This window comes from Colletotrichum tamarilloi (genome assembly GCF_030869305.1).
Source record: "Colletotrichum tamarilloi strain Tom-12 chromosome Unknown Scaffold_78.1, whole genome shotgun sequence".
Taxonomy (NCBI): Eukaryota; Fungi; Ascomycota; class Sordariomycetes; order Glomerellales; family Glomerellaceae; genus Colletotrichum; species Colletotrichum tamarilloi.
In genome coordinates this window covers 68,158-91,897 of record NW_026849461.1, presented here as the reverse complement: position 1 = coordinate 91,897, position 23,740 = coordinate 68,158, and the positions used below count along the sequence as shown (strand labels likewise).

The 23,740-nt window shown below is 53.2% G+C and overlaps 10 protein-coding genes across 10 annotated transcripts; 6 read left to right on the top strand and 4 right to left on the bottom strand.

Annotated features, from left to right (window-relative positions):
- Nucleotides 1-248: 248 nt before the first annotated feature.
- On the top strand, nucleotides 249-798 carry CTAM01_12536 (uncharacterized protein; the record flags this gene model as incomplete). The annotated part of the gene is made up of 2 exons (XM_060528541.1): nucleotides 249-409; nucleotides 480-798. The coding sequence occupies 2 exons, from the start codon at nucleotides 249-251 to the stop codon at nucleotides 796-798; spliced, it is 480 nt and encodes a 159-aa protein (XP_060376816.1).
- Nucleotides 799-2,502: 1,704 nt separating this feature from the next.
- On the top strand, nucleotides 2,503-3,678 carry CTAM01_12535 (beta-lactamase; the record flags this gene model as incomplete). Its single annotated transcript, XM_060528540.1, has 1 exon — nucleotides 2,503-3,678. The coding sequence occupies one exon, from the start codon at nucleotides 2,503-2,505 to the stop codon at nucleotides 3,676-3,678; it is 1,176 nt and encodes a 391-aa protein (XP_060376815.1).
- Nucleotides 3,679-4,459: 781 nt separating this feature from the next.
- Nucleotides 4,460-5,493, top strand: CTAM01_12534 (aflatoxin biosynthesis ketoreductase nor-1; the record flags this gene model as incomplete). The annotated part of the gene is made up of 5 exons (XM_060528539.1): nucleotides 4,460-4,502; nucleotides 4,581-5,067; nucleotides 5,139-5,189; nucleotides 5,246-5,345; nucleotides 5,419-5,493. The coding sequence occupies 5 exons, from the start codon at nucleotides 4,460-4,462 to the stop codon at nucleotides 5,491-5,493; spliced, it is 756 nt and encodes a 251-aa protein (XP_060376814.1).
- Nucleotides 5,494-6,997: 1,504 nt separating this feature from the next.
- Nucleotides 6,998-8,223, bottom strand: CTAM01_12533 (cellulase; the record flags this gene model as incomplete). The annotated part of the gene is made up of 2 exons (XM_060528538.1): nucleotides 6,998-7,801; nucleotides 7,858-8,223. The coding sequence occupies 2 exons, from the start codon at nucleotides 8,221-8,223 to the stop codon at nucleotides 6,998-7,000; spliced, it is 1,170 nt and encodes a 389-aa protein (XP_060376813.1).
- A 1,282-nt stretch (nucleotides 8,224-9,505) lies between these two features.
- Nucleotides 9,506-11,958, bottom strand: CTAM01_12532 (DNA photolyase; the record flags this gene model as incomplete). Its single annotated transcript, XM_060528537.1, has 3 exons — nucleotides 9,506-9,599; nucleotides 9,881-10,426; nucleotides 10,496-11,958. The coding sequence occupies 3 exons, from the start codon at nucleotides 11,956-11,958 to the stop codon at nucleotides 9,506-9,508; spliced, it is 2,103 nt and encodes a 700-aa protein (XP_060376812.1).
- A 693-nt stretch (nucleotides 11,959-12,651) lies between these two features.
- On the top strand, nucleotides 12,652-14,694 carry CTAM01_12531 (uncharacterized protein; the record flags this gene model as incomplete). Its single annotated transcript, XM_060528536.1, has 3 exons — nucleotides 12,652-14,085; nucleotides 14,568-14,600; nucleotides 14,677-14,694. The coding sequence occupies 3 exons, from the start codon at nucleotides 12,652-12,654 to the stop codon at nucleotides 14,692-14,694; spliced, it is 1,485 nt and encodes a 494-aa protein (XP_060376811.1).
- Nucleotides 14,695-15,512: 818 nt separating this feature from the next.
- Nucleotides 15,513-16,004, bottom strand: CTAM01_12530 (uncharacterized protein; the record flags this gene model as incomplete). Its single annotated transcript, XM_060528535.1, has 1 exon — nucleotides 15,513-16,004. The coding sequence occupies one exon, from the start codon at nucleotides 16,002-16,004 to the stop codon at nucleotides 15,513-15,515; it is 492 nt and encodes a 163-aa protein (XP_060376810.1).
- Nucleotides 16,005-16,634: 630 nt separating this feature from the next.
- Nucleotides 16,635-16,928, bottom strand: CTAM01_12529 (uncharacterized protein; the record flags this gene model as incomplete). The annotated part of the gene is made up of 1 exon (XM_060528534.1): nucleotides 16,635-16,928. The coding sequence occupies one exon, from the start codon at nucleotides 16,926-16,928 to the stop codon at nucleotides 16,635-16,637; it is 294 nt and encodes a 97-aa protein (XP_060376809.1).
- Nucleotides 16,929-17,821: 893 nt separating this feature from the next.
- Nucleotides 17,822-19,753, top strand: CTAM01_12528 (fork head domain-containing protein; the record flags this gene model as incomplete). Its single annotated transcript, XM_060528533.1, has 2 exons — nucleotides 17,822-18,763; nucleotides 18,971-19,753. 2 exons carry the CDS (start codon nucleotides 17,822-17,824, stop codon nucleotides 19,751-19,753), a joined length of 1,725 nt encoding a protein of 574 aa, XP_060376808.1.
- Nucleotides 19,754-21,902: 2,149 nt separating this feature from the next.
- CTAM01_12527 (uncharacterized protein) lies at nucleotides 21,903-22,115 on the top strand (the record flags this gene model as incomplete). Its single annotated transcript, XM_060528532.1, has 1 exon — nucleotides 21,903-22,115. One exon carries the CDS (start codon nucleotides 21,903-21,905, stop codon nucleotides 22,113-22,115), a length of 213 nt encoding a protein of 70 aa, XP_060376807.1.
- Between the last annotated feature and the right edge of the window lie 1,625 nt (nucleotides 22,116-23,740).

Genomic DNA, 23,740 nt, shown 5'->3' with positions numbered 1-23,740 from the left:
CATCCCTGGTATTTAATCACACGGGGCTGCAGGTAAATAAGTACTGGGTAACATGCTCTATTCAAGCATTGTCATACCTAGCAGCCCTGAATACCCACAATGAATCATCATGGCTCACTGCAGCAGCCAACTCTTATTGGTTCGACAATCTTACGTCGCCCCCATCTCGCAGGAGGAAGTCCACCCCCAAAACAAGCAACCGTGACGGCATAGGATGCTCGAGACGTGACAGAAAGACCGCAACGGCGATGTTCGTGAGAAGGCCGCAGACGGGTGCTGGAAGGAAGTACAAGGACGACGTTAACATCGAGAATCCACGAACATCCTGTAGGCACAGTGCCGTGAGCTGCTCGCTGGCGTTAAGTGCCCCCCCAAACAAGGAAGACGGTGATGCATACCGAGGTAAATGGTTCGTTTTCCCATAGCTCGTTGGGGCCGCCCTCCTAGCTTTTGGTGGTGCATTCAAAAGATGTAAACAGGCACGAGAGCCACAACTGTGCTGAGGAGCACGATATTGAGCGGTTGACGCATATGCTGGGCCGCGTCAGAGTCCGTAACGATACCAAGGACATAGGACACGAAGGCCAGGCTCGTGCTAATGATCAATGCTCCAATTCAATTCAGCTCTTTTCGCAGGCGAATAAGAGTATTCCAGCCCAAAGGCGCGGCGTCATCAACGCTAACTGGAAGTGCCCACAGGGCAAGGGCCAAAACAACGACATGAAGGATCGCAGCAGCATGAAACCCCCATCGCCAACCGACAGTGCCGCTGAAAACATCGCCCAGGGCAAGATCTAGTCCAAACCCAACGGCTTGGCCATCGCCCATGGGAGAAAAAGCAGCAGTGCGTGTGCGTGGCCTGGTGCTGTGCGGGAAAGCTGACGATACGATGCCTGCGGCGCTGGGCAAGCACATTGTAGGGCGGTGTCGGCTTGAAGCAGGGCACCCAAGAGACAAACGCGCCGGCAACCGAGGAGGTCAGCAGCCGTGGCGCAAAGGAGCAAAGTACAACCGCATGCCAGCGCAAAAGCGGAAGCCGGCCATAGTTGAAGACAACGAGAAGCCACGGTGTATGGAGTACTACAGATGTAATTACTACATTTTTACTCAGCTCATCGGAGAGCGCGACACCCTCTCTCCAATTGCCTTACATTGTCTAAAAGCGTCAGTTCTGTGGAAGTGCTTTTGCGCGGACCGAACGAGCGATATAAACGTACCTCGAATAGAGTATTTTTGTTACCTTAAACCACAACAAAAGTAGCCAGTCATCGCGATCACAGTTATCTCCAACAAGTTCTTCCAGCACTAATCAAGTACCCAGATCCTACCTTCCATTTATGAACGTAAACAAACGAAAGCTCTGGCGATGTTATTGAATTTATCGTATACGGTATCTTGACGGAGTTAAGGGTTCGCAAGAGGGCTATTTGAAAATAGGCATCTAGTTCAATTGACGCCATTCGACTAAGGGGTTGCGATTGCACTTCCGGCATGTCCTTTTCCATCTCTGCCGAGTTTTCTATCTTGTCCTTACTATTATGCTACCTTCCATTGTAATAGTCTCTACTACCTGAAGATGTGATTGCTTTCACTGTTTGTAACTACATGGACTCAGGCAACTAGCCAGGGAGGCCGTATGGTCCTTCCAAGCTGAGGGTAACGTGGTGAAGCCAGGCAAAAGCTTCGCCTTCAGCGGAGAGATCCAGAAACGTTCGGTTGAAGGGTCCTCCCCTTTGATTGTCACGGCCGGCCACCAGGAAAGGGAATAAGAAATCGCAAAAGCCAATATTCCTCGGAATGATGCAGAGGTAAGGGTGAGCGTTGAGCGATTGGAGGTTGAAACGAGGGTAGGCCTACCCGTTGTTACTCGGTTGATGCCACCGGCTCTGCGCCGCAACATTACATTGACCTTTGCCCGGGGAATTCGAGAAAACTCTCTGTACCAGTTATCAAATGATACTCCATGCACTAGCTGGAAAGACTCTTACCTGGGTTAATTCCGGGTCACCTCGGAAGTTGCGCGTTATCCACATGGCCTGCGCCTGAAGCCAACAATGGTTAGCGACAGTAAGCAGCGAGGCACCCAGAGCGCCAAGAAGCACCGCTGGCCTGTGTGCCTGCTGAGGCCCTAGAACAGACACACTCCGTCCGGCCAGTCGGCGGGTGAAGCACCGACTTCTCAGGCGCCACGCGCCGCTCCGATGGCCGGGGAGTCGGCAGTGGTAGCTACCGACACTGCACTGCGAGACGCTCTTGGGTGGAACGAAGACCTGCGCTTGTCAGCCTGCATCTGAAGCCGTGATAGCTCGGAGTGAACAACCACCGACAATGTAGGTGTCGTTGGCATCATATCAACTATAAAAGAAAAACATGTCTCGCTGTACTCTATGAGTTTTGTCAAATCAGCCTTCATCATTGACCTTTCAATCAACTCCAGTCCCACTATACAACTTACAACTCGACCAAGTCCACTGCTTATTCTTGGTCAACAGTTTCGCGATCATGACAGAAACACGAACACAAACGCACGGCACTTGCGACCCGAAGTTTCAAGAGGTACGCAAGCAACTTCAGGACAATATCGACAGTGGAGAAGAAGTCGGCGCCGCCATTGCTGTCAACATTGATGGCAACGATGTTGTAAACCTGTGGGGTGGCTACACGGACAAGGAACGCACCCAGCCATGGACCAAAAACACCCTCGTCACCATCTTCTCCTCCACCAAGACCGTCCTCAGTCTCGCCATCCTCATTCTCGTCGACCAAAAAGTCTTTTCGATCAACGACAAGGTCTCGAAGCATTGGCCTGAGTTCGCCGCCAATGGTAAAGAAGATATCGAGATCCGCCATATCCTCTCTCACACGTCGGGGGTCTCTGGCTGGGATGCCGATGGACCGCTCTCTTTCGAAGAAATCTCTGACCTCGACGCAGCTGCAGCAAAGCTAGCTACGCAGGCACCGTGGTGGGAACCCGGCACAGCATCTGGATATCACTCATTCACCTTTGGCCATCTACTAGCAGCCATCGTCCGTCGCGCGACGGGTACAACGCTAAGAGATTTCATCATGGAAGAGATCGTGAAGCCACTGGGCGCAGACTTTCACTTTGGCGTTTCCGACAAAGAACTCCCCCGGACGACGGATGTTATTCCCGCACCTATGCCTCCCCTCGGTCCCGGCATGGGTCCCCAGCCGGGCTCCATCACGTTCAAGACCATGAACCCCATGCCCTTCCCCTCAGACTTCGCTAACGGTCCTACCTGGCGCCAGGGCGACATCCTCGCCGGGAGCGGGCACGCCAATGCCTACGCGCTCACGCGAATTCTCTCGATCATCAGTCTCGGCGGCAGCGTCGACGGCAAACGTTTCCTCTCACAAGATACCATCAACCTCATATTTGAGCAACAATCCAACGGGGTTGATCTTGTGATGGGCGTGCCCATGCGTTTCGGTATTGGATTTGGCATTACGGGCGAAGGTGGTACGGCGGTTGCTGATTTCCTGCCTAACGGGCGTATATGCTTCTGGGCAGGCCTCGGTGGATCATTCGTCGTTATGGATCTAGACAGGAAAATCACCATCGCATATGTGATGAATAAGCTGTCCATGTCGGGTTTGGGAAACAACGCTGCAAAGTCTTACATCAGGGCCATTTATAAGGCCTTGGAGGAGCAGTGACATGAGGTCGTAAAGGGTTGCACAACACGACTTCTTGGTTCCATCGAATAGTTGTTATGTAATGCACTCAATGGTACAATAGGATTTGCAATTATCATTCTCCGGCATCACTTGCCCTAGGACTCCATGATGATGAGATCAATGTCGCAAGGTTCAGCACGAGAGTACCTTACCGAAATCGTTGCCTAAGGTACGTGCAATCAAGCTTCTCAAGTTCCACAGACGGCAGGCAGAAGTTTAAGGAATAAGCTTCCTTAGCTCTATCAAGTCATTGCGATTGACGAAGATCACATCAGTGCATGGTCGCGAGCCGGACTGTCGTTCAAACCGCATCTGCAGCTTGTCTCCACGGTCATGCGGCAACAGTACAGTAAACCCGTTTTGGGGCCCGCATAACTCGCCAATTTCCTCATTACGACTGGTTCGGATGTGTTTTCAGATAAACAGGCAGCAAGTATTCTTCTGGTGCCGCATTTCCAACAAAAACATGCAGTTAGCCCCTCACTACGATGTACCTTAGGCAGCAATTTACTCCGAAAGCGAACGACACCTAGCCAAGAAAAGACTAGATGGTTTCTTTTGTCTCAGTAGCTTCGAATAGTTTGTAAGTGGTTTGAGGTTTTATAAAGAGACAGCAACATTTTCTATCATCACAAGAGATTCGATTACAGGCTATCTGCCAAACACCCCTTTTGCCTGCACTCTCGCTGCTTCCAACCTGAATACTCTTTACTTCGAAACATATTTACCTGAATCTTCTGAGATTTGAAAAGACTAGGAAATGTCTACCTCAACTATTGTGCTCATCACTGGAGTCAATAAAGGTGGGCTCTCTTCCTTGTCTTGATGCTGTTTCTCAATCAAGTTGAGGTAATGACGTCCCGAACCTAATGGCGCGCCAGGTATCGGGAAGGGACTTCTGCAAAAGTACCTTGCTCGACCGAAGCATACAATCATCGGTAGCGTGCGGGATACCAAAGCCCAAGCATCCCAAGACTTGGACAAACTTCCCAAAGCCGAAGGCTCCCGCCTTCTCCTCGTCGGCATCGACAGTATTTCATCGACCGATCCTCTGCAGGCGTTCAAGGATGTCGAAGCAGCTGGAATTGAACATGTAGACCTCATCATCGCCAACGCTGGTATGGGCCCCATGCCACCCAAGAAGCTGGACACCGCGGAAATCGAAACAGTAGAGTACACCCTGCAGGTCAACACTCTGGGTCCCATTCGTCTCTTCCAGGCTTTCAAGCCACTTCTCGACAAGTCCACTTCGCCGAAGTGGGTTTCGGTATCGAGCGGTGCTGGCTCCATCACCAACTGCGAGAAGTACATGGCGTTCTATGCTGGTGCTTATGGCGTGTCTAAGGCCGCTCAGGATTGGTTCACCGTGTAAGTGATTAGGAAAAGTCAGATGGTGGACAAGCTCCGGAATTAGATCGCTTACAACTCGCTCATGGCAGAGCAATTCATGCCGGCAACCCTTCTCTGGTCGCATTTGCCATTCACCCTGGGTAAGCAGCTTCTGGAGCTGACAGTTGCCGACAAAACATGCTGACCTAAGGCGTAGCCATGTTCAGACGGAGATGGGCAACATCGGTGCGCGCATCATGGGACTCAAAGAAGCACCGCATACGATTGAAGAGAGTACTTGGAAGACGATAGACTTGGTAAGTTGTTCCGATGTCTCCTGATTCTCTTCAAGCCATTGGGAACTAGGTTGGCTGACTGAGATATTGATAGATCGACAACGCAACCCGCGAAAGTACGTCGGGTAAGTTTATCAACGTCATTACCGGCCAGGAAATTCCCTGGTGAAGTGCTAGCACCACATGATCCTCTCAAAGTCAGAAGCTAGAGAATTGAAAGTTCTAGAAGATTGATGCCACAGTCTGGATTCGAACATCGGCAAAAGGTACCTGAGTGATCTTTGCAGCATTCAGGACTTCAGTTGTGAATGAAGACTATAGAATACATGAATCATCGCTCTAAGACTATGATATAGGATCAGTGATGATCTACTTCACTGGCCCAGTCTTGATATCCTCGTGAGCGATCGCGTACAGTGGCCTCAGATTTCCCATTTTGTCACACGCAGAAAACTTCCAGCACTTCTTTTTCAAGCGACACGTGATGTGCCTGCAGATGACTTTGACGACTGGTGGCGCAGGAGGTAAACTTGCCCACTGGTTCTCTTCAAAAGCAACATCGTGGTTTGATGAGCAGAATGGCAGACCCTTGATCAAGCCGAGAGCTTTCTACGAGACGGAGTTACAGATGTCAGCTAAACGCCATGAGCTGGTGGTGCGCTAATTATATTAGGGCATGCCTAATTACCATGCCTAGGCGCATTTGGCGGGACGCCATAGATAGGCTGATTGTAGACTGAGCGCCGATGAAGATGGTGGTCTTGGGGCTGTTGCTGGAGAATTGAAGGTGATTGCTTGGTGACTGGACTTTCCGTGAAGTTCTCACCGTTGAAAAAATTACATAGAGGTCGATCCACAGCAGAACGTCCTCTTCACCCTTGCCATTACCTTCACTACCAATATCATATTCCAACACTTCGAAAGTATTCGATAGAGGATATTCAAAAGAAAAAGGCGAACACGAGTAATGGTGGAGATGATGGCGATAACAAAGATAGAAATCGAGATTCGGGCAGTGATAGAGGTCGAAGTGACACTAGGAATAACCTCCCGGGATGTGCTGGGTGTCAGGCCATTTGTCTATCCACCTGCAGCTACCTGACGAAGGGACCGCGAGTCGGCAAGGCATTGCACTACTTCCTTTCTATCCTGATGGCTTTAATCTCGACGATGAGATTGAAGTCTCAATGATTAGATAAAAGCCTCAACGATCAGATTGAATTATGAAATCGAATTGCGTCTTGTTTCAATATCGCTGAAGGTACGTGTAAGGCAGAAAAATGTCCATGCCGGATTGGTCCGGGTGTGATCCACTTTCTCGGTGTGAGTGGGGCCGAGATACCGGCTCCTCACCCGGAGGGCCCCCGATGGTGCGGTGATAGTTTAGCATCCACCGCGTCAAACTCTTCAACAACACAACTCATATCTTTCCAATCTCTTCCTTCTGTTCCCAATTTCAAGTCTCCTCGTGGCTGGTGATCAGGACAAACCTCTAGTTTCCAAGCTTCGAGTTGACGTTTGTCATGTCTGGGTAAGAATCGAATCATATATACGAAGTGAATATGTACAGCAAATTTAAGGTATAAGCATGACCTTACAGCCATTTCAGACGTCCCCAGAGCACCTTCCTTGCGTTACACAGTACGCAAGGCTGTACCGCATCTCCAACCGCCTCACGCAACATACCCCTTCAACAAGGAGTTGTAATACGTGTAACCCGTGCCAGAGGGAGGCTCGAAACTGTAGATATAATCACCCCACCATCCTCCCGCGGACCACCAGAGAGCTCCGGCGAAGACGTCTGAGTTGGCCTTGAGGTAGTCGAGCATACCCTTGACGGCGGCCTGGCATTGGGAGTTGGCTCCGCCGGCGAACTCGCCCAAGATACCAACCTTACCATTCTGGCGCAGCCAATTAGTGGCAGCAGTGAGTCTTTCAACGCCAATAGTTGCAGAAACACACGTTGCCGATGTACCGGAGCTGTCTGAGTCGAGGTACTGATGCATTTCGTAAACAATCTTGTTCAACGGGTCGGTGAGGGCCTTCATGTTATCGTTGACTGTCACCCACGACCAGGCGCCAGACCACTGATTTCCTTCGACGAAGATATACTGGGTTGCTCCTGCTGCGCGGATACCGTTGATAGCGGCCTGGTTCAGGTTGAGTACAAGTGTCTGGTCCATAGTGTTATACTCGTTGTTCGTATCAAAGATGACGTGATCATTATTCTTGAACTGGGTGGCAAAGTTCTTCCACCACGTTTGGAAAGCACCAGTATCAGTGATGATGTTGTCGTAGAACCGTCCGTAGTTGTGGGGGTCCAATACAGCCCAGCCTCCGCTTGAGGTAATATGGTTGATAACGGTTGTAAGGTTTGCCAGGTAGGCTGTGTTGAAGCCTGCCGTCAGGGAGTTTGGAGTCATGCGCTCCATCTTAAACTGGACGCGGAATGTGTTGTAACCCTGGCCTCGAAGAGTCTAAACAAGTGTAAGTTTCAAGTCCCATTACCTAGACTGAACTCTCGGAAACTCACAGTAATGGTAGATGTGTCAGGGAAGATGAAATCCGTGCCCCAAACACCAGGCAGCGTCTTCTCTCCAAATTCACCACCGGCCTCGTTGACACCGAACCACTTCCAGCCGAGAGAGTTGGCAGGTGGAGAGGTTGCTGTGGCGGTGGATTTGGCCGTGGAAGTCGTCTTCGTGACGAGCGTCGTTGTGACCGAAGGCGCGGCCGTTCCGGGAAGACACTGGCTGTACCATTGGTTCGTAGCAGTGCATACTGAGCCGCTGACACATGTCGTCGCGCCGTTCCAGCCCTCGCCCCCGCATTGGCCGTAGATGGGTGCCTGTGCAGCGACGGCGCCGATGAGGGCTCCGAGAGATGCGAGGTACTTCATGATGTGTGAGAGTTGCGTAGACTCTTTACGACTCTTGGGTATCTGGATGAAGAAGCAAATGGGAAGTATGTCTCGGCACATATACTTGGCTGTCTTCTTATAAGCCAGGCTTTAGAGGAGCATGTCCCCTCTCAAGCTTCCTTTAGCCCATATTCTTATTTTCGTCGGCTCATGGAACCCTCTACTCCGTGGCACCTTCCCTCTTTCACCATCAAAGTTGGGAGCCCCCGTGGGGTCGCATGTCCCGCCCGACTCGCTACCGTTCTCACAGGGGTAATCTCAATGTTGCCTTTTGCGAATTTGCCTTATATCACCGGCTCTAGACTCCGTGAAGAGAACGATATAGACTAGGTACCCTAGTCTGTTTCCACTTGGGGGCCGGCATTCCTAGAGCCGCAGGTGCCATAGACTCGTGGTGAGGACGACAGCAACGTCGGACCGGCTCACTGGAATCACACAATCCGGAGAAGGGGCAGGTGACCTCGAAGAAATGCGACTACGTGGGACCAATAAGAGTGTATTTCATTTCCAGGAGTGGAAGAACGGGACCTGCGATGTCGGAAAAGTCGTGGTCTTTGGTGGGCGGTCGAGCCGGAGTAGCTGCCTCCGAGGTTGCATCGGGCCATCGGAACGCACTTTACAACACATGACTACGACTCGAGCATTTTTCGGTACCGCAAAATGTGATGAATCCTTATTCACGATCCCACCAGTGACGAATTCCACTGAAATGAAGTTGAGAGTGGGCGCAAGGGGTAAGGAGGCCCGGGTCCCGCCGTTGGATGCTCCCGCCACGGCTCGTCGCTGCGTCCCAGTGCCTTCGCGAAACTGGTTCACTCACATACATACATTCTGTTTCGCGATAGCAGCTCTAATTATTATCAAGCTGACTTGGAAGTCGTCAATATACGCTTTGTGGTCACGAGTCTTGCGTTGACTTGGGTAACCCGCAGGTTGAGCGTTCGGAGAGTTCACGGCTTGGCATCTTGGCGTCGACGCCGGCAGCCACTTCACCAACAACTGTTGACCAACGGCTGTAGCCAATGCCAGATGCAGGTGACGGAACATGACTGCCGAGACTGTCGTAGATCTGTGCGACCCAAGGACCTTCTTGTCCGAACATCATCTTAGGCCTCGGTTGAAGTCTAAAAGGCGAGAAGGTAGCGGATGTATGAACGTTACGAAAGATGGATACATCAAGCAAAGCTTCAACGTAAAGACATGAGAGTTCATTTAGATGATCGGCGCGGTGTAAAATAAGTGTTTTAATATAAGCAGATGATTACTGCTGCAGGCCCGCGCTTCTCGAGAGAGACGGCGCCCATTCGACCGCGCTTGCGTCCCAAACGTTGACCGTAGATGCTGGCTTTGAGAGGCTAATCGAGAAGAACGCGTTACATCAACAGTAATCGAACGAATGATAAGGTCTCGAGAGAGGTGTTCGAAAGACTTGTCTTCACCCAGAGATTCACACTATTTGGACTTGTCATGCTCGAGGTGAGGTATTTGGTCACGACAGCCACCATTATGGTATTGCTTTCTATCCACTCAGGGGTAACATAACCTTGCTCGACGTCGAGACCAACTCCACCAAGACTTGCAACACTATCTTACACAGACCAATTGGTCGACCACAGGCCCAAGCAGGAATGCTCACAAGTCGGTTCTGCCCAATCCAGCCTTGTACGCCGATAAGGCTCGTTCACGACATCCCTTGTGTTCAACCATGGGCTCGGGATAGCCTGCTTTCTTCGCCTGGGCGCCCGCACCGCGGTCGTACGGAGCGTGGATCGCCTTGCCCTTGATGCCCTTCAACTCAGGCACCCACTTGCGGATATAGTCTCCGTCAGCATCAAACTTCTCGCTCTGGAGGAGTGGATTGAAAATGCGAAAGTAGGGCTGGGGATCTACGCCGACACTGGCAGAGAAACCCCAGCCGCCATTGTTTGAGGCGAAATCGCCATCAATAAGGGTTTCCATAAACACTCGTTCTCCCATGCGCCAGTCAATAAGGAGATCCTTTGCGAGGAAGCAGGCGACGATCATGCGACATCGGTTATGCATCCAGCCCATGTGGACCATCTGGCGCATCGCCGCGTCGACAATGGGGAATCCGGTCCTGCCCTCTTTCCAGGCTTTGAAGTCGTCCATATCGTAGGACCATTCGATGTTTGCGTACTCGGGCTTGAAAGGCTTGTTCATGCTAGTTGGGACTTGTTAGTGATCAAGGCTTTCGAATCATGGACGGAAAGGGGAACGTTGTCCGACGTACCAGACATATGGCCAATTTACCAAGACGTGCTTGTAGAAGTCTCGCCATGCCACCTCGCTGATCCATACCCGTATCCCCTCGTTGCCCGCATCCAGCTTCTTGGTCTTGTTGCGGTCCCGAGCGTACCGCACGCATGTCCTCGAACTGATGGTCCCACTGGCAAGGTGCACTGACAAGGTGGAGGTCCCGGCGTCGTGAGGGATGTTGCGTTTGTTGTGATACTGGCCGACCTTTTCCTCGCAGAACTTCTCCAGACGGCTTCGTGCCTCATGTTCGCCAGCCGGGAAGAAGGCACGGTAGCGCTTCTTCTGGTCGTCGTCGAGCTTCCGGTCTACAATCTCCTCCGGAATTTCCGTTTCAAACAGCTTGCCGTACTTCTCCCTTGCGCTGGATGGGTTCTTCGCGGGCGGATCGTATAGCTCGAGAAGGTCCAAGTTCTCGTGGACGTGCCGGACCCAGGCCCGGAACCAGGGTGAATAAACGGCGTACTGTTTGCCTGCCCCGCTGGTCAAAAGTCCGGGAGGGACGACGCACGTATCGTGCAGGACCTCGTACGAGAGGCCCTTGTCGGCAAACATGCGGACCATCTTCCCCTCCCGGCGAAGCTCGTCCACCTCGTACTCCATATTGGCAAACAAGTGGCTGGCCTCCCATTGATCCATGAGCTCAGCGATCCGTTCGGGAATCTTTTTGCGTTTTTCAACGGTCTCGACATAAAGCGGGATGTCAAGTTTGGCGAGGTCCTCCCTCAGAACATGCAGGGTCCTGAGCATAAAATCGATGCGGATAGGGGCCGTTAGATGCGCTTCATAGTCCTGGGGGCTGACAATGAACATGGCGATCAGTGCAACGCCCGCTTCCTTGGCCTTAGCGCTCGCTAGAGACAGCGATCTGTTGTCTGTTGTCCGGAGATCCATCTTGAACCAATGGACGACGGCGTTCTTTGTCTTGACTGCCTTTCTCGTTTTGGAAGTCTGCTCCAGAGCGGAGGTGAGCTCCTCGATTGGTCTGGGAAGTTCGTTCTCGTTGTAGGCGCGTGCTCGGTCGTTGCTCATCTCGTGTGGATAGAACTTCCGAAGGACGATTCCATGCTTCTCAGCGTCTTCGTGGAACGGGTGCGGCTTGCGCAGGGGATCTCCGCCATTCTGCTCCGTCTTGGTTCTCTTTCTCCCAGAGTCGCTGGACTCCGCCGCCGGCGCCGCCTTGCGCTTCTGCTTGGGCGGCATCGTGGTGAAGTAGCGAGGATGAGAGCGAGGATTCGCTGCTGTGAGATTGATCGAGCTCGGTTGTCGAGTACTGCAGAGGAGGCGGGAGTTGCAGAGTTGAGAAAAGCTCAAGGCGGAAGTCGAGTTGAAGCGCGAGGCAAAGGGAGAAATGGCAGTAGTAGCAATCGCAACACGAGTATAAGAATGAGTTAGAGGTGGAAGCGCGTTGCTGGGGAGCAAGACGCGACAGGCGAGCATAAGGTGACGAAAGCTGGGGTGTTTCCAGTCGAAAGACTGTATCTAAACTGTTTGATTGAATATTGCATGGTTCTAACTTTCGTCCGGCCCTCCCATCAAGCTCTTCAGCCTGTGGGAAGGGGTTTTGGACATGATCCAGCAGGAGAAAGGTTCACGATCGGCGCGATGTCTTGTGCGTCATCATGTTCCTGAAATCGGGAGATCTGGACGTGCATCAGCTCTAGCGTGCCATCCCAGCTCCCAAGGCCCTGGTTTAGCGGGGGCCCTGTTGCCCCGCCCGATTGGTTCAGGGATCCACGGCGGGGCGGAGAAAGCAGAAAGCGATTCTGATTGGCTCTCGGGGACTGCCCGTGCGGCTCGAGGTGAACGATCTGGACCAGCGTCCGGTGAGCAGGAGCGCGATCGGTGATTCTCGGTGTGTCTTGGGTACCTTATGGGGTAAGGACGGAAGACAGTGCCCGGAGATCAGCCGGACCCACGCATCAACCTCACGTCACATGGCGATAAGAGCTGGCCCCCGTCAGACAAGTTCCCCGATAAGCCCTGGGCCTTCTTTCCTGTTGTCGCAAGGCAGCTCGCTCAGCTCGCGACGACGAGATCGCCCCCAACTTACGACCTTCACAACAAAGACAGTATTCTACCTGACACCAGAACCGTTGTCGCCGATCCTCCAATCCCTCAACGACAGCAAACATGGACCCGGGCCGCAGAGCCATGCTCTCAGGGCGCAGATCACCCAGCCGCAGAGATCGCGAAAGAGACAGAGACATAGCCTCTCCTCGACGCGACCCGAATAATCGCATCACCAAACCCTCGAACCCTCCCCCTTCTTCGCGGCCACGTCAGAACAACAATTCGAGCTATATGACGCAGGATGAGCAGTCTAGACAGTTTGTCGCCGATGAGGACAAGTTCGTTCTGAAACAAGCCAAGAAGAAGGCTGATATTCGAGTTCGGGAAGGCCGAGCCAAGCCTATTGATCTTCTGGCCTTCAATCTGCGCTTCATCGACGACGACCGGGACGTCTTCGACGACGACGATGCCGACTTGCACCTCAATGTGGCCTCTCCCGAGGAAGTCCTGCAGGGGCTCGACGAATCACAGCTACGAGACCTGGATTCTGACATCACGTCCTACCACACCCTCGAGCAAAACGACCGCAATCGCGACTACTGGAAGTCGTTGCAAGCCATCTGTGCCGACAGGCGGCAGAAGCTGAAACCACAAGGTCCAGACGCTCGGGTCGTGAGCACAGTATCCGAAGATGTCGACAAGATCCTGCGCCCCAAGACGTACGAGCAGCTCGAGGCACTCGAATCACAGATCAAGGCAAAGCTCCGCTCCAACGACGATATCGATGTCGACTATTGGGAGCAGCTTCTCCGCAGTCTGCTGGTGTGGAAGGCTAAGGCCAAGCTGAGAAAGGTGTCCGAAGCAATCAACGACAGCAAAGCCGCACTGCTGAAGCTGCAGGATCCGGAAAAGGCAAAGGCACTGGGCCACCACCAAGCCAACCATGCCGATTCTATTTCGGGCCCTGCAGCAGTCAGGAACCTGTCATCTGAACCAAGCAGGACAGAAACAAAGGCGGTACCTGTTTCAAGTGCGCCCCCGGGAACTGCTCGATTCGCTCAGACGGGCAACGAAGACTTTTCCCAAGCTACCAAAGCTCTATACGACCGTGAGGTCGCGCGTGGCATTGGTGAGGACGAGGAGATATTCACGGCAGAAGAGACCGTTGCAAGTGGCTCGAAACCTCAATGGGCTGATAAGCACCGTCCACGAAAGCCGAGATACTTCAACCGCGTTCAGATGGGCTACGAATGGAACAAGTACAACCAGACACATTACGACCACGACAACCCGCCCCCAAAGGTTGTCCAGGGCTACAAGTTCAACATCTTCTATCCCGAACTCATTGACAAGACCAAGGCGCCTACTTTCAAAATCATTCGAGAACACGGCAGAAAAAGGGGGGAGTCTTTTGCCGCAGCAGGGGAGGAAGATACATGCCTCATCCGATTCATCGCAGGTCCACCGTACGAAGACATTGCCTTCAGAATCGTGGACCGCGAGTGGGATTACAGTGCGAAGAAGGATCGCGGCTTCAAAAGTTCTTTCGATAAGGTATGTTTTGTGGCGTTTTCTACACCGTCTTCACGTGGCCCTTTTCATCTGCATCTTGTCTTGTTTCTCTCTCTCTCTCTCTCTCCCTTCTCATAGTGCTCGTGGCGGAGTCGACGCGGTGCATATGCACGGAGAGCACAAGAATCACTCAAAGGGGGGGGATTGCAAAGAGCAACGCCCGCACAACTGTGCCCCTTACCCTTCTCTCTTTTCCTCGTTTCCCCAATCTGCCGTCATGTCGAAGGAACCGACCCTCCATGAGACCTTTCTCCAATGCCGTGATAGGCGGTCCACGAGGAGACGAGGGGAAGACAGCCTTCGCTTTCCGCCAGACCACCGACTCCGCCATTCCTCCCCCTCCCCCCCCCCTTGCCCAACCGCCTACACGCGCGCCTCTGGACATATTCTCCTGTTTTTCTGTCATATTACTTGACACCAGCCACCCTTGTCATGGCGTTGAGCTAATCTTATACTCCCTGCAGGGTATCCTGCAACTGCACTTTCAATTCAAAAAGGTAAGGAACAAGTCCCACTCCCACGTTTGATTCTCTCTGATTGCAACCATACTGACATGATGCCCCCCCTCCGCAGATCTACTACCGGAAGTAATTGCCCCCAGAATCGGGCTGGGGTTGGAAAGGAGGCTCGCTCGTATTGTCACGATGCATCTACGATGTCACGATGTGACAGAATCAACCGGGTGGGCGGATACATTGGGACAACGTTTGGTGTTGGGAGGTTGTTTTGTTTTTGGCCTGGCCAGAAGTCAGGACAGATCTGTATCTGCTATCCATCTTCAGATCCCGTCCGCCTCATCTTCTTCTCCCGCTCGCTCGCTCGCCGGCCGCTCTCACTTTCGCTGGTACCACGTACATTCTCTCCTCTTTTTCTTCTCCTCCACCGTTCGGATCATACACCCGCCGACGACCGCAACAGACCGCCGCTGGCCGCGGGCCGACCTCCTGGGAAGACAAGAGAATGACGCACAATCACACAGGCGACCATAGCTCTCGTCTGCAACTAATCAATTACCTCCTTTCCATCTTCTCGTGCAACTGTTGGTAGTTGGTACCAGGGCACCAAGGCATCAAGGCACCGGACGGGGCGCCAGGGCAACCCTTTTCGGACTGTTACTGTACCTTTACTTGGAATAGCTGCCTGGCCCCCACGACGCTAAGTGCTGCCGGCCCCGGACGACTGACATGATTCTAAGCAGACTTGTATGAAGCTATCCTGACCAGAGTCCGAGTACAATGGCTGCAGCTACTTGCTGATCTCCACGCCACCGCAGACGAATCCACCCACCACCCTGCCACGCCTACCCTCTCATCTCTGGGCTGGCGATCCAACCCCCTTCACCGACTTGGCCGTTGGGCGTTGTCGGTGGGAAGACGGGGTACTATGACGAGCAGCAGAGTCCCTGGGTACTACTGACCTGGAACGATCGGTCTTCCCCGTGATGCACAGATGTAGAGAGGCAAAGAAACCCGAAACACCACTCTTGAGCAAGCGGCCACATTTCGGCATAGGCGGGATTGAATCTCCACCTTGACTACATGATTTCCCTGGTCTAAATCCGTGTCGACAACGTTGAGTGTTAGGGAGCACCATAAACTTTCTAGAATTCGAAAATGATCTACGTGCCCGCGGGCTGGCATCAAGAGACCGATCATCCGCCTGCCTTGCAACTCTCCTACACTGGTACAAGCCAGGACTTTGAGGCAGCGCTCGTGGAGACGGCAGCGGGTGATTGGTCTTCTCGCCAAAGTCGATGCATGCGTCCGGTGTACCTGCTGCTGGTCTCCGAAGAGCTGTTGTTCTGCCCCAGATGCCTCCTTTCTCAGCTCGATAATTGACTGGCTGGTTGTCAAAGCTGGCTGGCGGGCCTCACTCCAACCATGAGAATGACAGGCGTACATGGTCTGTACATCTCATGTCGAGCTGTACCTGTTACAATATGCCCCGCCACGACCTGCTACCCACATGGGCCTGGTTGTGGATGTGTGCAACAACCTCTCATTCTCTCGCGTCTCCGCTCTCTCGCGATCTCGCCTGGTGTCTAGGTAGCCTCAGGCTTAGAGCATGTACCATGCCAGTATCCTGCCGTTGACCTCCCACACTCCCCCCTCTCCATCCGCCATCCCGTACAGGGCGATGGACCTGGACTGTCATGGCCGCCATGGCCGTCCCGTGCGGTCACTGGGGCAGAGTTCCGCTCCTGCTATCAAACCATGGTTGCACGCAGACGACCTGGATCATGGGTCGACGGCTCTTAACGAATGGGCACCAGGTCGGTGGCGTTGTTAGTTCCAACGGCTTTTGCTCTACCTTCGGGGTAGAGACCACATGGAGGCGAGGGAGGAGGAGAGAAAGGTAATCCGAAGAAAGAAACGCCCTTGGAGGCTCCCCGTACCGCCCAGTCCAGCCCCGGCCGTCTTCTACTCCTCACACCTTTTCTTTGGCAACAGGGCGTCCGTTCAGTTCAGAGTTAGTAACCTGATCCCTTCATGAGGATGCATAAGGGGACGCCATTTCCGACATTCCTTCAATCAGCATTCCAGAATAGAAATTCCATGATCCCGGTCGACTATACTCTTGCACTTGCCCCGGACGGAGCTGATGGCAGAAGCCACATCCAAGCCTCCATCTGTTTCCGTTTGCGTCCGGTCTTGGAGAATAGAGGCTGCAACGGATCTGTGCATGCAGCAGAGAGGTTGCCGCAGACGTGGATGGGGACCTCTATCTAGTTGACACACGCACATAGGCAAAGACAGAGAGGGAAACGCAGGCGGCAGAGAGAGAGTAAAGGAGACTGGAGGGCGCGCAGACCAGCAATCGCGCATACAGAAGAGCTTCAGACAGACGCATATACGCACACAAGCATATACACAACAAGCAGACACACACACACACATACACACATACACGCACACGCGCACACACACACATGGCGCCGCCGCGGCAGCGGGAAGACAACGCTAAAACAAGAGCCAAGCAATGAGCTGGCACATGTTGCCCTCTCTCTCATTCTCACTCACTCTCTTCCTCTCTCTCTCTCTCTCTTCCTCTCCCGATATCCACATGGCCAATGTTACGCTGACACCCCCTGCAACCCATGTCAGTTCTATCGACAGTCCACACACCCCCCCATCTTGCAACCTTACCCCGGTCCTGCGCCTCTCTGGCTGGCTCATCCCAGATCCTGTACGTATCTTCTTGTACGTACTCAAGAAGACCAAATTGGGCGACATACGTCTGTCTGTTCCTTGCACTACGCTCTACTACCAACATGGGAACATCTGGAAGATAGGACAGGCCTCTCTCTCTCTCTCTCTTGTTAAATCACAACGGGGTCAACCCCTTGCTGGAGGCACCTTGAATAGCCATCTGTGCTTCTTTTGGTCTTGAACCAACATCGTTGAAGTCGCCTCATTAATAACCTCTCGTGTCTCCTCTCACTTTCTCGAGACGCCTTCCTGAGACGGTCTTTTATTCGATATCAAGCTCAACATCGTTAACCTGTTGTCTCACCTCGACCATTGTTAAACTTCGACTCCTCCTCTCCCCCACCCTTCCTTCATCCTTACAACATCATCTTCAAGTGGTGTCTGACATCTTCATCTATCCCTCGTTTTGAAACCTCTTTCCGCGCAAACTTCTTCCCAACTTGTTTCAGACAGCGTTACCTGATTCTCTTCCCCTTCCTCCTCCACACAGTCATACTGTTCACCGCATCATGACGGCAAAGAACTCACCTCAACACAACATGGGCGCTACCCTGGCCCATCAACAGCAGAGCAATAGCACACAGTCTTCAACCGCCTTGGCCATCAAGACGGACATGGTGGAAACATACAACACCATGGCCCCTGAACAGCAACCACAACAACAACAACTTCAGCAACGATCTTTCACCGTCCAAGATCCTCAACCATACTACACACAGCTCACTGCCATCAGCCAGCATCAATATCCGTCGCCAGTCATGAACCACACTACCTGGTCCTCGCCACAGTCCATGTCTACAGATGAATTTGACAACTACTCATACCGCGGCCAGACCGTTCAGTCGGCATACAACCCAGCCTCTCTCTCACCGAGAAGCTGGCCCTCGTCAACCCAGACCCCCCCACCGGTGCAAGCCTCGCAGTACGAGTTGCCCATTCGTTCTCAGGAACCAGCCTTTGGGCTTGCCAACGACCACTTGACAATGTCGCCAGAGACTCTACGCGGAACAGATCTAAATGTCTCCCTTCACTACAGTAACAGCGGCTATCCCCACGGCTTTGAGCAGCGCCATTTCGATCCCGAGCCCTTGCAGCGAACTCTGGAGAGCGATAGAGTTCACTACGCATCTTCGCCGGGTACCGACGCTCCTGGGTCACCCTACGGCGGCTCTCCGACCTCGTTCCACGTTGGCGACTTGCCCGATGGCATCCAGAATCTCGGTAGCCAGAGTCCCTCTACCAAGGCCAACCCCCAGCCAGATGCTGCCAACAACAACGGCGAGGGTCCGCCTTACGCCAAACTCATCCACAGAGCCCTGAAGAACGCACCAGACCACTCCATGACTTTGCAGGAGCTCTACAAGTGGTTCAGAGACAACACCAACAAGCCTCAGAGGACCGAGAAGAACGGATGGCAGAACAGCATCCGTCACAACCTCAGCATGAACGACGTAAGTATCTTTGCCTGTTCGCTCGCCCCACGTCACTCCAGTAGGATCATTATCCTGCCCAAGAAGGCCCCATGCATATTATGCTTGAACTCCAACCCCCTGGCTAGTGAAGCATTTGCATCTTGCATAAGCCTAACCGACGAGCCCCTCTTTGTCCCCTACAGTAACACAATGATCCTGTTCGCTAACACGAGAACTCCCATCTAGGCTTTCCAGAGAAGAGAGAAGGAGATTTTTACGCAACCAGACGGTCACACCTCTAACGAGAAGCGCGTGTCTGAGTGGTACCTCAACCCCAAGTACCTTGATGACATTCTGCCGACCACGCACTTCCGCGATGGCAACCGTGGCGGCACCTCTCGCAGCCTCCTCGGTCGCCGTGCCTGCAACGCCGCCGCCGCCAACGCCAACGCACTCGGCGGCGGTCCCATGGGCATGGGAAGACGCAACAGCCCTCCCCGCTCTTCCACCATCACGCACTACCCGAACCCCGACTATCCCAACCGATCCATGCCCGGCCGCGCCATGTCTGGACGCCGAGGAGGCCGCGCCACGACAAACTCCCGCAACGCAAGGCGCCAGCGATCCCAGACCGGGTCCATGAGCCCCGTCATGGCCTCGCAGCATCACCACCAGCACCATCACCATCAGCAGCAGCTTCCTCCGCACATGCAGATTCACGAGGAGATGATGAGACGGAGTCAGGTGGCCAACGAGCAGTGCTTCCAGCAACAGCAGCAGCGCGAAATTCAAGCTCGCGGCGGTCCTCTCAACCTCAGCCCCATTTCTCCTACCGGAACCGTCATCGTTGGCAGCACGCCCGGCGCCGGCAACATCACGACTCCTACCAGTGCTCCGGATCCCTTCATGGCCGCGGCCCAGCCCTACCAGTTCCAGGGCTATGCCATGGCTGATGTTTCTGGAGTGTACAGCCCTTCGACACCCGCTGGCGGTGCCATCTATGGATGGGGCTCCAACGCCCAGTTGTGAGCGGTGTCGGCACATCACATCTCATGATTGGAGACGGGTTGGTGCGGCTGGGTTGGTGTGGCTCCTGTGGTGTGAGTGCTTCGTCTCTGGGGTGGTCTGTAACTCTTTCCCTTCCTCTATCTATTTTTTTCACAACGGCGTTTACCGGGGGTAACGATTGTTTCCCCCTCCCCTCTACCAGAAGCGTAGAGCGAGTTGGGTTGGTCATGGGTGGGTGGCTTTCTTTCTCGCTTTTCCGCCTTTTAGGGCGATGATGTATTATTGTACGGCGGGTTGGACGGTCGCGGGAAGTCAAAAAGTCTCCGCCTCTGGATGTCAAGGGTCAGAAGAGGGCAACAAAAAAAACACAAAAAGACATGAAGATCAGTTCCCAAGAGGAATAGAGCTTCCAGTTGTTTCATTACCCCATCAAAGCCTCTTCCACCTCTTGTCACACTCTCGATTTGGTCTGCTTACGCCTATCTTCATCTCTAACGACTACTCTCGCCTTTCCTGTTAAGACGGAAAACCAGCAACGAGTTTTCGCGGCGGAGTCTTCCGTCTGGTTGGACGGGACATCACGAGAGCGGTCCGGCTATCTTCTCTAGCTGTTCTCGGGGGCCCCGGCCCCGGTCGCTCTACTTTCACTCTTTCTCTGTCCCCCCACCCCTGTCCTCTCCTACGTCTTTTCTTCCCGCCAAGATCTGGCGCTCCGGGGACATGTTCGGATGAGGGTCGACGACGCACATCGGGGGCAGGGCAGAGAAAAGGGCCAACCCAGGGGACGGGGATCTGTGTCTTGCAATCCGCTCGACAATGAGATGGGGGGCAGGACATGGGTGCTCGAGGCGTGGGCGGTGGAGAACAATTCTCTCGATGCTGTCTCTCTCTCCTCCCAACACCTACCACACCCACCACACCTGGCAGCACACACATACACACAGACACAAGCACGCACCCCTCCCTCATCCCCTCCACTCCCACACCGAATTTCCATACATCCACGCCCCCCTCATCCTGCTCGGATTTGAAGGGTACAGTGCCCGTCTTTGACACCTGCAGGGTTGGAGACTCGTTGGTGCTCTCCACTACGACTAGTCTTTCTTTTTCTTCCCTCTCACTCTGACAGACAGTGGATGGTGTGGCGGCGCGGAGCGTGTTGCGTGTTGTGGGCTAGCTTCCCTCTCTGTTGGAAGCAGTAGCCGCGAACCCAAGTTGAGAGGGCAAGGAAAAAGCAATTCTGAATATACGGTCAGGATCGCGGTGCGAGCGTGAGAGAGAAGGGGGAATGCGACGAGACTAGAGGAAGCAGAACGCGAGAGGGGAGAGGAGGGAAGAGAAGAGAGTGGCGAATGTGCTGCCTACCCAACTTGCAACTCCCGCTTGTCTCTTTTCCTTTTTCCTCTCTCTTGAGTTCTCAACTGGTTGGTGTTCCACCTTTTCGCTTTCATTGCGGCACAGGACGGGACAGGATGAGATAGCACACGCAGCGACACGATATGAGGGTATACGGAACTAGGGAACAACAAGGATACCTGGGAAACGACCAAGTTTATGTTTTACTTGCATTTTTTTTTTCATTCGCACTTCTTCTCTTCTTGAACCTTCCTTTATTCTACATCCACGAACCGAGGCGGCATCGATGCAAAAAAGAATTTCAACCAACATCTCACGACAACGATCACCATCATCTTTACCCTTGGGCCAGGCAACTCGTCGACGAAAAAAGAAGCATCAACATCCACCAAGTCAACATCGTCATCGATATCATCATTATGATCATAGAAGCGCGTGCAGCCGCTGCTGCAAAATACCCCCATGTTTCGTCAATACCTAAGTAGTTTTGTTTCCCTTTTTGCAATTTTTTGGTTTTTAAGTTTTGCGGTTCGGAACGAGTTTGCTTGATTTTCACTGCTATTAGTCTTTATGCCAGTTTTGCATTTACCTCGAGATAGGGTTTCACAAGCGGAATAGCTTGATGAGTCAGTATGAGTTCTTCAAGATGGACAGTGTCTTGATATCTAGAAGGGACAAGAAAATTAATGTAGTGTTGGCTTCATGATCTGAACTATGAGTATTATGATTATCCTTTGTAGAAGAAGTGCAATAAACCATCTTCTCTTCTATAATGGTCATAAAAACCACTTATGACGATGAGTGGTGATGATGCATGCATGCGCTCATAGTCGAGCTAGGGGGATCCTCCTCTCTGCTTAAGTCTCCAGTCTGCCGGGCATTTCACTGTTGCATCCAAAGATTCCAAAGCCGCACGTCAAGCGAAACTCTCTCACACACACACTCCCCTCCCCTAGCTCCCTCCTACCCTTCATTATTCCTCATTCCCCTCATTTCGTGCCATCTCATCTCAATTGGGGATGTTTAATTTACCAGTTTATCGGAAAGAGAGAGCAAAGAAAAAAGGAAAAAAATCCCAAGGGAGCTTGGAACCTTGGGAGCCTCGAGATCACAGAGAGCGAAGCCCTCGAGGGCCAGCACGAGACGGCCGCGCACAATTCACACCTAGTCTACGGAGTACTTGTCTCTCACACACCCCTCCTCGGCTCCGACACCCTGGTCATCTCACCAATGAAAGTGGAGCTGTGGGCAGCGAACAAGGGGGGGTGATTTCCGAGAAAATCTGCCCGCGTGGGACCCCATTTGGGGGTGGTGCGTGGATAGAGATAGACTTTCGGGGGGCAGGACGGTAGCGGACGGACGATCGATCAAGCGACTTTGCTTGTTCCTTGCTTCATCTCTGGTTATTGGTCGCTCTGGTCCTTGAGAGAAGCGCACGGACGATGGGTGATCGTACGTAGAGAGATAGCCAGGGGTGAGGTCCAAGAGGGTGGTGGTGACTGGCCCGTCACTGGTCGACTTGTGTGTGCAGATGGCGGCTGGAGGTAACAGGAAGAAAGGTCGACCAGGGTCGGAGGAAGGGTAGATCGTTGTTCGTCGCGGACAGGAACAAAGAGAATGTGTCCGCAGACAGCGTACAGAAACTGACAGCGTACAGACTTATACGGAAGCTTGTGTCATCTCCCGTCTCTGTGACTGGGCAGGCCAACTTGCGGGGGCGTGGAAGCTATTCGTAGCTAGGTACAGTGCTGTGTATGTCTAGAGAAACCAGGGGGGAGATGGACTGCGAGTATGGGCGTAGGCTAGGTGGCCTGCGCAGGGCCAGAGGAAGATCACTCAAGAGGACAATATGTAGCAAAGTCGATGGATGCCCATGATCAACTCTAGACTACTAGATGCAGTCGCCCAATGTGGAGAAGCAAAATGGAGATGGTAATACCAGGCCTGTTGAAATGTCAACCTGCTAATCGAAACCAAAGTAATCCAGGGTGGGCGGCCAGGTGGAGCTCCAATCTCGAAGGTCGGACGATGAACCCTCCCGTCAGCCATGGCGTTCAGTCTAGACCCGGGTGCTTCTTGGAGTCACGCAAGCCTCAAATGGAGCACAGAGTAGTCGGACCGTCGGAGTCGGACGGCGCAGGTAAGGTAAGGTAAGATAGGTAAAGTAGGTAAAGTAGGTAAGGTTAGGTGAGCCTGGTAAGTCAAGGAAAGCGTACCCAGCTGCGGGTCACGTCAGACCTGGCCGTTGAATGAGACGACGGGATCGTCACAAAGCTTCTATTTCCTCCTCATCTCTCGCACTAGGTCACTCATTAGCCTTCACCCTCACCTTCCAGATCCCTGACCTGGATTGGCTGACTGAAGCCAGGCAGGCGGGAAGGCCTCCTTACTCCTCGGACACAGAGGATTTGAGATGAAGAGATGCCATGGAACGAACGCACCAGGGGCGTGGGCGGTTTGCTACGAAGAACACATCGGGTTTCCTCGAACGTCGTGGGAATGTGGAGAAGAGCAAGCCCCGAGTATCGGGGATCGCCAGGATGGAGCTTGATGTGCCTGCCGCAGCGCCGCGCTCCATAGCCATGCGTAGCCATGCGGCCCTTGCATTGGATACTCCCAATCTACTTCCTTCGCCCTGTGAGGTCGGAGATC